Source organism: Patella vulgata, chromosome 7, assembly GCF_932274485.2.
Source record: "Patella vulgata chromosome 7, xgPatVulg1.2, whole genome shotgun sequence".
Classification (NCBI taxonomy): Eukaryota; Metazoa; Mollusca; class Gastropoda; family Patellidae; genus Patella; species Patella vulgata.
The window spans coordinates 10,840,708-10,854,074 of record NC_065885.2 but is presented as its reverse complement, the minus strand read 5'-3'; the positions used below and the strand labels follow the sequence as shown (position 1 = coordinate 10,854,074).

At 37.5% G+C, this 13,367-nt stretch overlaps 1 protein-coding gene across 2 annotated transcripts in view; it reads left to right on the top strand.

Annotated features, from left to right (window-relative positions):
* Nucleotides 1-321: 321 nt before the first annotated feature.
* The window catches only part of LOC126828084 (GTPase IMAP family member 9), a 39,930-nt gene continuing 26,884 nt past the window's right edge, over nucleotides 322-13,367 (top strand). The window contains exons 1-5 of one of the 2 annotated variants that reach the window (XM_050557662.2): nucleotides 322-407; nucleotides 3,441-3,568; nucleotides 4,466-4,753; nucleotides 7,436-7,486; nucleotides 8,415-9,234. In XM_050557662.2, the coding sequence (XP_050413619.2) occupies nucleotides 3,550-3,568; nucleotides 4,466-4,753; nucleotides 7,436-7,486; nucleotides 8,415-9,100 (1,044 nt within the window). In that variant the 5' untranslated portion in view covers nucleotides 322-407; nucleotides 3,441-3,549 and the 3' untranslated portion in view covers nucleotides 9,101-9,234. Of the gene's footprint in view, nucleotides 408-3,440; nucleotides 3,569-4,465; nucleotides 4,754-7,435; nucleotides 7,487-8,414; nucleotides 9,235-13,367 lie in introns of those variants that run through there. The other variant, XM_056102138.1, reaches the window with a different exon arrangement.

Below are 13,367 nucleotides of genomic sequence, written 5' to 3'. Positions count from 1 at the left end.
CCGTATCCACCTTGCTGTCTGCGGAGGGGCAGTGAAGGTTTCAGGGGGGTGGAGGGGGTGGGGCACAGCCTACAGTAGGTATTTTAGAGCTATGGTAGGCAACTTTTTTTCCGGAGGGGGGGCAAAATATTTTTTCAGGGGGTCATTGACCTTGCCCCCCCTCCCCCTCTCCGACCCTGATCCAAAGACTTTTAGACCGCAAGTTATTCCGGGCACAGAATATACTTCAAAGATCAAAGATCAAAGAGATTTGCCGTTATAGGTTTATAAATACCTGTAAAAACCAGGTAGTCTATTTTTATAATCCAATAACAAAAAAGAGTATGTCTGGCCGTACTCAGTGATTACGTCATATTTAACCAATAGGAAATGTATTGTGACTTCGTACAACAACGTGTCACCAACAGGTAAGCCATTACATTTGTTTGCTAGTTGATTTTATGATTAATTTTTTTCTGAAAATTATAATCTAGATATTTGGGTGACAATATAGTGCTGGTGACCGAATTGTCATAGAGAAGTAAATATGAACATCGACATGGCATATGAATTTTGACTATCGTTCCGCCTATCTAAACATTGTCAGTTCTTAGACGGAAATAAAGAAACATGTGTACCTGCCTTGGAGCCTGGACAATATAATCGTTCAGATTGGACGAAAAACCGAGGTCTCGTGTACACATTGGCATGCACGTAAAAAAACCCTTGGCAGTCGACAGGGTCCGTAACAGGTCGTCCGGGCCCTGCGACAAGCAACTCGTGCAAGTACATGCCAAGTCATTTCCGATGCTTATATTTGCCAGATCTACTACAAGTCGGCCTTGGTCGGTACTATCCGCAGGTAGCTGTTTATGCACTAGGCAAGTGAGCCAATTTGCTAATGCCAAAATGTCCCAATTGGGAAAAATATCGAAAAACGAAGGTAAAGGTTTCACTTTCAGTTTCGTTGTAATTTATCGGATACTTATGGTGGCTGAAGGGTGACACGACGACACCCCGACATTTTATCCCGACATCTTGACATTTTCGCCCGACAATACATTTTCACCCAATACCCACCACGAAATTAAAAATGTAATGTCACGTAAAAATGTCGTATTGTCGCGTAAAAATGTCGTATTGTCGGGTTAAAATGTCGTGATGCCGTAATGTCGGGTTGTTGGGTTATAGACCATATTTCTCTCAATACCATGATTATGTACACTGATCCTTGTGTTGGTCAAGAAAGTTCCCCATGGATTTTGCAGTGTGGTTTCTCCATGTCGGTAGTTCAGGACAAAGAGCCTGGAAAAGTACAGTGTCTGTGTAGATGTGACACAAATACAAGCTCATGTGTACACATTGGCGTGCACATAAAAGAATCCTTCACAGTTTAAATTAAACAGGTAACAATTCTATGGAATTGGTGCAGAAAAGTAGGAAAATGAAAAGAAATGAAATGGAGTTTAACGTCCTACTGTTCTACTCTGGAATCCACGGTGACTCACTGATAAAGACGCTGGCTCGTTAGCCTGGAGGTTGCGGGTTCGCTGAGAAAGTTCATCGAGATTTTCCGGCGTGGTTTCCTCTTGCCACGCGTAAAGGAATGAGGGCCTTAGATGGACAGCTATCTAGTCATAAAACGGCGGTCCCGTGTATGCATTGGCGTGCACGTAAAAGATCCCTTGGCAGTTGGAATTCGATATAAGAGTAGGCCGTTGCGGCGGTCCAGTCAAAATTTCCCGCATGGCGCTTTTTCATTAGCCAAGTCGGAGCTGAACAGTAGGAAGTGAAACCCCTGTAGAGGTTACAATTTTTATCCGATTAAAAAATTCTTTTAAATATATCACCGTTACACCCTAATGGTGGTTGAGGTCAAATTTCGTGAAAATCGGACCAAAACTGCCGGGAAAAATGGCCACCCCTCGTACGCAGATAGTGTTAAAATATGGTATATGAAGGTTGTGGTCCCTCTAGAGGTCGCAATAATTTTTATCCGATTTTGATGAGTTTGAAAGCAAGCTACTTATTGTTATGCATACTAGATATGTATATATCATTTGTGGGTTAACAATAACTACTTTGTTTTTCGCAATCAGCGTTGTCCAATTCGTTTAAACGAATATTAAATATAAATTCAATTGTCAATATCATTATTCAAATGTGTAAATATTCGTACCTGTATATATACAATTCAAATGTGGAATATCATAATCAAGTATTAAAATATCCAAATTGAAGTGTAACTCAAGAGGGGAATTTAATTCAAGTATAAAATTGAATTTAAGTGAAATATATAATTCAGATTTGAAATATTAATTCCAAGTGTGAAAAATAAATTCAGTGCGAAATATATAATTCAAGTGTGAAATATAAATCCAGGTGTAAAAAAGAATTTGCAGAATTTATGTGAAATTGCAGATTTCAAGTGTAATACTTCAATATTGTGTTTAAAATATAAAGAAACTGAATTCAAACCTTCATTCTTCGCACACAAGTTTCTACACAATCTAATTAAAATACAGATCTATATTTCGTTTCGTTTTTTTTATACTTTCGATGGACTGCATGAAAATATGACCAGTTGAAGTGGAAGGTTGCGTCAGGGATCATACGAGCGGCTTTTGATCCAATAACGTCAGGCATGTGATTAACCAATTAGCGTAGATGTTTCTAGTAGGATATCCAGAGTTCCGTGCACGCCAAGAACTTGCTGCAACAGACTGTTTCGTTGGCTAATCCCTCACATCAACCAGAACACGGGTTATATAACAATTCTTCCAGGTCCTAGTGTAGTAAAGACAAGTTAAACGACATGTTGAACTATATAAAAAGCGAAACGAAATAGGATCCGTGTTTTAATCAGATTGGTTTCTACACATCAATCAACTTCAATGAATAAGCGTACATATGTCATGTGCAAACACTGGTATAATAAACTGACGGATTTTATACAATTTGATCAAACAGTTATTATCGAATAAAATCAATCAAATTTTTACTTGATTTACTAATTGCTGTCAGACAGGAGGGTAACTGATGCAAATATTGTTAATACCACAGAGGCTATGGTTTTATAGAGACTTATTCCATATGGTGTAGGGCATTTGGGTCAGGAACGCTGTGATTGATATTCAATGTTCCTCGATTTTCTGTTCTGGAGTTATCCCCACATGTTAATGCAAAAGAGGCTACAGTTTTTAAGTTACAACTTTGGTATGAATCGTTAGGACTGTGAGGTTAGATTTCTTAAAAATCATAAAGGATCCTTATCACATTTTGTCAACCTGCACTGTTTCCTTTGGATAAGCTTCTGTTTATTGATATATATTCATGGCAAAGCTGCTGTGTGGCGCATGTCCACGAATTGCCTGGCTACAAGCATACTGTACTTACAATCCGTATGTGTTTTTGATGCCTTAGATATTTCATAAATTGTTTTATTTGTATAAACTATATAGGAGTCAGTGAACGCCATACGAGAAGCGAGCCTGAATGTGATTACCAGATGGAATAAAATTCATGGAACATTGGTTTGTTATATCTTCGACTAAATAAGAAGATACAATCATGGCTGCTTCGTTTACTGGTAATTTCCATATCTTTTTTAAAGGTCACAAATTTCGTCACTCTTAAAATACAGATTGAGAAGGCTGCGTGTGGGGTGTGGCAGTAGAGGGGGTTAGGGGGTTAGGGTGTACAAGGTGTGGGAGTGGAGGGGGTTAGGGTGTACAGGGTGTGGGAGTAGAGGGGGTTAGGGTGTACAGGGTGTGTAGCGTGTATATGGTCTGTGGTGTGTACAGGATAGGACTATTGGGTGTGTATGATGTATAGGGTGTGTATGATGCACAGAGTGTGTATGATGTATAAATGAAATGAAATGGGGTTTAACGTCCTACTGTTCAGCTCCTATACTGGGCTAATGAAGACGGGCATACGCCATACAGTGTGCTATGAGGGAAATTTTGCCTGGGTAGCGGCACTATCGCCTACTCTTATATCGAATTTCAACTGCCAAGGGATCTTTTACGTGCATTCTAATGTATACACGGGACCTCATTTTTTCGTCTCATCCGAAGGACTAGACAGCTGTCCTTGTCAGGCCCTCCATCCTGCATCAGTGACAAGGGGGAATCACGCCGGAAAATCCCGATTAACTTTCTCGGCCAATGCAGGGATCGAACACCCGACCTCCAGACTAGCGAGCCAGCGTCTTAACCACCTAGCCACCGTATAATGTATAAGGTGTGTATGATGTGTATGATGTTTAGGGTGTGTATGGTAGGGTGTGTATGATGTACAGAGTGTGTATGATTTACAGGGCGTGTATGATGTGCAGGGTGTATTTGATGTATACGATGTGTAGAATGTATACGATGTGTAGAATGTATATCATGTGTGGAATGTATATCGTGGGCAGGACGAGAGTATAGGATGCAGTCTACAGGGTGTATATGTTGTATAGAGAGAATATTTATTTTTTCAGGTAAGTGTAGAGGCAAACTGTTAGCTGAAGATGAAAAGAAGATACAAGACAATTGGTGTGATCTGAAAGAAAATATTGAAAGTGATACAGAAACATTAATTAGCTATTTCTACCAGACGGAATTGATCGAAACAAAGGAGAAAAAACGCCTTCAAAACTTTGATGAAACAAAGAAAGCGGAGGAATTATTACATATTGTAATGAACAGCGGACCTGATGGATATGAGAGATTTTTGAAATGTTTAAAACAGGCAGGGTTTACTGGTGCAGTCAAACTATTGGGACCAGGTTAGTACATGCAACATGCACAATTATATATAATTGTGACAAAACCCTGATTCCTTCAATTCGAAGCGGAATCTAAAATTATTGCATTCAGTTGGGTGCAGCGACGTGGATAGAGGGTGGAACGGGTGTGTGAGGGTGGATGGGGGTCAATCATTGGTGAAATTTGAATTATTTTTTTTTTTTAAATTTTGAAATTATCGCTGTTAACATTGTTGCACAAGTTTCACTACCTCAATTGAATAAAAGGTTTATTCATCTTTTTTTACGTATTTAAAATGTCCTCCTTTCGCAGCTTCCTGAATATTAGGCGCTTTAACTGAGTTAGCCACGGGCTTCATTTTTATATGGAAGAGCATCATCATCAAATGTTTGTAACTTTTACAATCGAAAATCAGAACATTTCAAGCAAGAACATAAACAAATGAAATGAAATGAGAGTTTAGCGTCCTACTGTTCTGCTCCGACTGATGAAGATGGCTAATGAAGATGGCATACGCCATACAGTGTGCCATAAGGGAAATTTTGCTCGGGCACAGGAACTATGTCCTACTCTTATATCAAATTCCAACTGCCAAGAGATCTTTTACGTGCACGTCAATGTATGCACTGGACCTCAGTACAACTGACAAGGGGAAACCACGTCGAATAATCCCGATGAACTTTCTAATGCATAGATCGAACACGCTATCTCCAGGCTAGCGAGCCAGCGTCTTACTCGCTTAGCCACCGTGGCTCCTTGGACATAAACAATTATAGCTAAAGGATTAAAGCTATAATCGACAATAATATGCCATAGCAATCTTAAATGTTTCTGATTTCAGATACAAACTAGAACGTGTTTCGGTAAAATGTGTCAACTCGACCGTCGTAAAATAGCGATGGATAGGGTTTGTAAAAATAAATAATTTTAAATAACACCCTAATAATATTTGAGCTACGTCAACGTGTCGCGTCATCACGTAATGTCGAGTCATGTCGCGTTCATCTCACGTCTTGTCACGTTAGATCGCGTCAACAATCAAGATACACCAGGCAGTATCGAGTATAGTCACATCAAATGTCTTTTAAAGTAGAAATTTAAACCCTAATTAAAACCGGAAGTTATACTTGAAGATTAGCTATTTGATGCAAGCTGTTAGTATCAACATACAAGCAAAGGTCAAAGATAGCTGGACGATTAGGCTAAAGCTTTAAAGTAGCTAAGTCTCTAACTCGGTGTTATCCAAAGTCTTCGACAATGAAAACACGAATTATTTGTCAATTTAAATCAACATTGATGTTGTAATCTTACTGGGAAAAGATGGGCTTCTGATATCTAATTTTTAAGACAAAATTATCATTTTCTCATTGGAACAATGCGTTTCACCGTCATTTGTAACAAGGGACTCGAAGAATGAGGCCTAGACATATTCCACAAGTCATGTCAAACGGGGACACTGTATTCTTATGTGGAGAGCATGCGCAATAAATACTATCGGTGTAGATTGGAATAACCAGACACAGAGATTGACATTCGATTGAGACTTCTGGCGTTTTTCGCCGAGCATAACTGATTAGAAATTACAGTAAAAACAAAAACAATTGCATGTAAATCAGTTTATATACATTAATATTACATTATTATATGCGTTGCCATCCATTTGTGTCAATTCCTAGGTCCCAAATATTAGCGATTTATCTCCTTTAAAAGTCGAACCGGAAGTAAAAAAAAATCGAAATTCAATAATTGAAACGCTGCGAATTCTTGCCGTTTTATGTAGTTTCAAAAATATTTATGAAAATCGGATTAAAGAAGGAATTTTTGGGTAAAATCCAATATGTCGGCCTAACGGTTGAAATTGTTATTTAACAAGGTGGCTGGAAATGAAAGATAATATCTAAAGCTAACACGACCATATTAATGTTCGGAAAAAACAGAAGGCCTTGGAAACTACCGGAAGCTTCAGGAAGTCGTTAAACAATTTTTTGATATGCCATTTTGAAGGCATTGGTGTGTTCCTTATTCATATTAAGTTTTAAGCAGACACCTCATATGGTGACGGATATACGGCTTCTTTATTGTCACACAAATGCTGAAGAAATTTTCGAAAATCTTTGAATGCTGGCGAACCTCCGAATTTCGAAAAAAACTGTCAGTTACTGCCCTCATAGAATTTGTGCAAAGGTCCAGAAATGAACACCCGACGAAGATCCTCTGAGAATAATTGAGATATGGGCGATCTGGGAAAATGTTTTGTTTTATTCGTATAACACTTCCCGTCTGTAAAAAATTACCAAATTTATATTTAACAAATAGTTCCAAGGAGACCAATAAAATCTACGGTGGCAAAATGTTTGAACTGTGTACAGATTTTGACTAAATAAAATCCACAAAAAAACCTTTAAAATACAAGACACGTCTAAAATAATTACATTATTCGGAAATCCTAAAAATTACAGGAATTATTTTTAATTGTTTTCTCCTCAATCCAATCTGCTGTTACCACCTTTATACATGGTATGCATTATCATCGATATTGCAGGCGTTTGAATCATACGATGCCAGATTCATTTATTTACTTTCAAAGAATGACTGAGTTAAACCTCGAAATCTAAAAACGGTTCTGGATTTATTTTGGTATTGAACAAAACGACTATCATCGTGCGATTTCTATGGTATAATGACTTATTCATATTTTGTAGAATGTTGTAGTGGTGGTTGTGTGACAGAGCATATAGAAAAGACAGGGACCGGTAAGTACTCACTTAAATATACATTATGCAAGAGCTAAATCTGCCCATTTTAGGTCTTTCTTTAGGCCTGAAATGTTATATAAACTATTAATTAGACATTAATTAACTTATCCAGACCATAATCAACCCTCGATGTCAACGCTAGCCTGCGATATTTGTTAGAATATGATCCGATTTGCTGCAGAACTTTCCTTCACGATTTATGATTAAATGGATAACCGAGACTATGATTTTTGTCGTACCGACTTTAGTAATGATGATCGAGGCTAGGCGGAACTTTCAACCGCTTAATTCTCGGTTCATATTGGATCAATTTGACTGAAATTTTCGGCAAATTTCCTTTACATTATCTAGGTTTTAGCTATTATAGTGAGAACTGTAAACCTAGATAACTCGTTATCTAATCTCCCATAATGTAAGTTTTAGTCACTATAGTGAGAACTGTAAAACCTAGATAACTCGTTATCTAATCTCCCATAATGTATCTCGTTATCTAATCTCCCATAATGTATCTCGTTATCTAATCTCCCATAATGTATCTTTAAATATACATTATGAAAGAGCTAAATCTGTCTATTGCAGGCCTTTCTTTAGGTCTTAAATGTTATCTAAATTATTAATTCGACATTGATTAACTTATCCAGACCATAATCAACTCTCGATGCCATCGCTAGCCTGCGATATTTAGCGGATTGTAATACATTTTGTGAAGGATGATTAAACGTAAAAAATTGATAATTGAGACTTTTTTTTATCGTATCGACTTTAATAATGATGATCGAGGCTAGCTTAAAATTCAAAAGCTAATATCTTGGTTCAGAGTGGCGTAATTTGACGGAAATTGGGCCTTAACCCCGCCAGTGACAATAGCCCCTCTAACAATGTATGTATTAGATGATGTCTTTATTTAACTCACTCTTTCTTTCAGAACGAGAAATAAGAATTGTTTTAATTGGTAAAACAGGCGTGGGCAAGAGTTCGTTGGGGAACACACTATTACATCTTATTGGCGAGGACAAATTTGTATCTGACGTGAGTGCCGGTTCTATAACCGAGAGTAACCTATTAAAAGAAAGGGTAACACGCGTAGACAAGCAAATCATACTTCTTAAAATATTGGATACTCCTGGCTTATCAGATACTCGAAAATCAAATACAGAAACAGCAAATATTCTGGTACGATGTATTGATGACCTGAAACCTGGTCCTCATGTGTTTGTGTTCGTCTTCAAGATAGACAGAATAGATGACAGTCTTATGACCAATATAGAATATTTGAAGGATATATTTGGTGTATGTTTAGCAAAGTACGGTGTTATCGTATTTACAGGTAAAGATCACCTGGAGGGGAAACCAATTGAATCGTATTTAGAAACTGCTAAGCCCGAATTTAATTGCTTTTTGTCCGATTATTGTAAATGTCGATTTGCTGTCATCAACAATAAACAGCACAATAAGCAAGATGTGGAGGACATAATAAAACTAATTATCAAGACCATTGAGGGAAATGGGTGCGATTTTTACAGAAACGAAATGTATGAAGAAGCTAAAAATATGTACGAAGAGAGTTACAAGATCAACTCAATCAGGAGAAAAGAGAAAAAGAACAGTTAAAATATGACTTTGAAGAAAGGCTTGACCAGGAGACCAAAGAAAAAGCTAGAGTTGAAAAGGAGTTACAAGATCAACTGAATCGCGAGAAAACAGAAAAAGAACAATTAAAAAATGACTTTGAAGAAAGGCTTGACCAGGAGACCAAAGAAAAAGCTAGAGTTGAAAAGGAGTTACAAGATCAACTCAATCAGGAGAAAAGAGAAAAAGAACAGTTAAAATATGACTTTGAAGAAAGGCTTGACCAGGAGACCAAAGAAAAAGCTAGAGTTGAAAAGGACTTACAAGATCAACTCAATCGGGAGGAAACAGAAAAAAAACAATTACAAAATGACTTTGAAGAAAGGCTTGACCAGAAGACCAAAGAAAACGCTAGAGTTGAAAAGGAGTTACAAGATCAACTGAATCGCGAGAAAACAGAAAAAGAACAATTAAAAAATGACTTTGAAGAAAGGCTTGACCAGGAGACCAAAGAAAAAGCTAGAGTTGAAAAGGACTTACAAGATCAACTCAATCGGGAGGAAACAGAAAAAAAACAATTACAAAATGACTTTGAAGAAAGGCTTGACCAGAAGACCAAAGAAAACGCTAGAGTTGAAAAGGACTTACAAGATCAACTCAATCGCGAGAAAACAGAAAAAGAACAATTAAAAAATGACTTTGAAGAAAGGCTTGACCAGGAGACCAAAGAAAAAGCTAGAGTTGAAAAGGACTTACAAGATCAACTCAATCGGGAGGAAACAGAAAAAAAACAATTACAAAATGACTTTGAAGAAAGGCTTGACCAGAAGACCAAAGAAAACGCTAGAGTTGAAAAGGGCTTAAAAGATCAACTCAATCGCGAGAAAACAGAAAAAGAACAATTACAAAATGACTTTGAAAAAAGGCTTGACCAGAAAACCAAAGAAAACGCTAGAGTTGAAAAGGACTTACAAGATCAACTCAATCGCGAGAAAACAGAAAAAGAACAATTACAAAATGACTTTGAAGAAAGGCTTGACCAGAAGACCAAAGAAAACGCTAGAGTTGAAAAGGGCTTAAAAGATCAACTCAATCGCGGGAAAACAGAAAAAGAACAATTACAAAATGACTTTGAAGAAAGGCTTGACCAGAAGACCAAAGAAAACGCCAGAGTTGAAAAGGGCTTAAAAGATCAACTCAATCGCGAGAAAACAGAAAAAGAACAATTACAAAATGACTTTAAAAAAGGGCTTGACCAAGAGATCAAAAAAACAGTTAGAGTTGAAAAAGACTTAAAAGATCAACTCAATCGCGAGAAAACAGAAAAAGAACAATTACAAAATAACTTTAAAAAAAGGCTTGACCAAGAGATCAAAAAGACAGTTAGAGTTGAAAAGGAGCTAGAAGGTCAAGCCAATCGCCAGAAAAGAGAAAAAGAACAGTTAAAGAAAGAAAAAGAAAGTTTACAGAAAAGATTAACGGAAATGGTGAAGTTAAAGGAAGAAAATAAAACACTTAAAGATAACTACCAACAACTTGTGAAAAAGCACCAACAAAGCAAAACGTTAAAAGACGAGAACCAAAATCTAACTGATGAAAATATGGCTTTAAAACTGGACAAGGAAAGTGAAGTGATCGATACCATCGAAAATACCACCATAAGCGAGCATATTAGAGATACGGAATATACAGGTCATGTCCCACATTCAGGTAAGTGCTATAGCTGCAAACATTCTGTCATAAACTGAGGGCTAATAGAAACTTTACCATGATTTCAAACCTAAATAAAAAATAGATATATGGCGTAAAGTGTATTGAATCCATGTTTCAAAGTAATCAACATTAAATGCATCAACTGACAATGACATTTAGAGTTGCTCGAAAGAAGAGGGGGGTTCATAGGTTAATATTAATCTACTTGGATTCCATGAATCTGGGTTCGCCTAACCCTGTGACATAAAGCATTCGAAGCTAATGAATTCACTGCCCGGAAGCATTCCGGAGACGTAATCTTCGTAAGAACGGTGTCTAAAATCTGCAATCCTCGGATTGCTCCGTTGCGGCGTGTCTGACGGCTTCCTGGTCCATGACCCACCTGTAACGTATAGCGTTCATTAAAGTAATACGATAGCAACCGAAAGTTCGGTCAATTGGTACATTGAACTCCACACGCTTTAAATAATATATACTGACCATGGTTAATCACCGGGAGCCGCATTGGCCTACAGTGAGTACGATGCTGGCTCGTTAAGATAAAGGTCTTGGGCCCGCCCCCTGTGTTGGCCACGATAGTTGCTCATCATTCTCCGGCGTGGTTTCTCCTTGTCAGTGGTGCAGGACGGGTGGGACGAAAGACCAAGGTGCCGTGTACACATTTGAGTGCAGGTAAAAAAACCACAGACAGTTGGAATTCGATATAAGAGTAAGCCGTAGTGCCGGTCTTCATTAGAGCAGTTAGTGCAGAACAGTAGGACTCTAAATCCCATTTCATTTCATTTGTTTAATTAACGGCTTAATGACTAGTACATATGTATGTTATATCACAAGATAAAGAAAGTTTTAATGGTCCTGAACAAGGTACGGGTCCTAACACTTTGGTACCTTCTAATTTGGGTCTATAGACCCAACAACTCCTTAGATGAAAATAACCAGTAACCGTCTTGTTAATGGTCTATATGAACAAATTTTACTACAATTTAAAAATACTTGGAGTAGATTCCCTTTCAACAATATATCCTTGTTTCCAGGTGTGACTATGTATCTCCCCCGTGAATGGACCTATGGATTAGTGGAGTAGAACGGAACGATATCGTGCACTGGGGATACCGATGATGTTATGCACTGTATTGTAACTTTATACCATAGCAAGGGATAGCTTTGTTCCCATATTAGTGATACTATGCATTTCGTTGTGGGAACCTAATAGCCGTCTGAACCCTTACACATACTTTCATGGATTGCTTTAGTTGTTTCCTTTCTTAAGTGCTTTCAAATTCAGAGTGGTAAAGTTTATTTTTACTGGCAGTCATGATTATAATCGTTTTAAATTGAGTAAATGTTACTCTTTATAAATTCTGCCTGTCTTAAATATGGATATATATTTCAGATTCACCTCCAACAAACGAATATGCAAGCGACTACCCCCTCCACAGCGCAGCTTTAGATTGCACTGATCTAGATAGTTTTAGATCAGTATTAACCGTATACATTGACAAGATACACTCACGGGATGAAGATGGACATAAACCCCTAGAAAAAGCCTGTCAGTCTCCGTGTTTCATGGTAGATAAAGTTAAATTACTTCTTCTAGAAGGTTATGGTAAGGCGAAGCCCTTGCTAAAACTTATTGAAACAGCACCAACTGATCTCCTGGAACTTATTTTCAACATGCGATCGAACAATAATAAAATTAAGGATTTTGATTTAACTATTGCGGAATTACGACACTTATTGGAAAAGGGTGGTGATATTAAAAGTAAAACTAAAACGAAAATACGAAACAGATCTTTACTACACGCGGCTTGTGCTTTAGCATCTTTAGAGAGTGTGAGATATTTGATTGATGAAGGATGCAATGTTAACCTTAGAGATGGTGAAGGGTTGACGCCTCTATGTCACTGTTGTTGGTTTGACATTGATCCAATTCCAAAAGTGAAACTGTTATTATCCCACGGTGCTCGGTATAATAAGCTAGATGCGGTTAGCTTGTGTAACAATGCCACAATGAAAATTGGAGAAGGATCCAATACTGTTTTACACTTAAGAAGAATTTTCAGTCTCAAGCACGTCTAGCCAAGATCCACAAGGACACATAAGTTTGATCACATCCAGAATGTGCTGGCTTCTTTACATTGGTTACCTGCTGAGGCGCGAGTCAAATACAAAATACTAACATTAGTGTATAAATGTCGCAATAATGCAGCTCCTCAATACTTATCTGAACTCTTATATGACTACAACCCTATTAGATCACTTCGCTCTCAAAATAAACAGTCACTAGTTGTTCCAAGATATAATTTAAAGTCATATGGGTATAGGTCTTTCAGTTCAGCTGGTCCTAGATTATGGAACGAACTTCCACAACAGATCAAGAATCAACAAACTTTTAATCAATTTAAACTCGCACTAAAGACTTTCCTGTTTCAACAGTTTTACCAGTAGAGCCATTACAAAAAGCGTTTTGAGCATGTGTCAACATGGAGAAGACGCTATATAAAACTTCATTATTATTATTATTATTATAACATTAAATAGTACCTGTAGTCGGTATACACTTAAGAAGAATTTTAGGTATCAAGTAGAACCATAG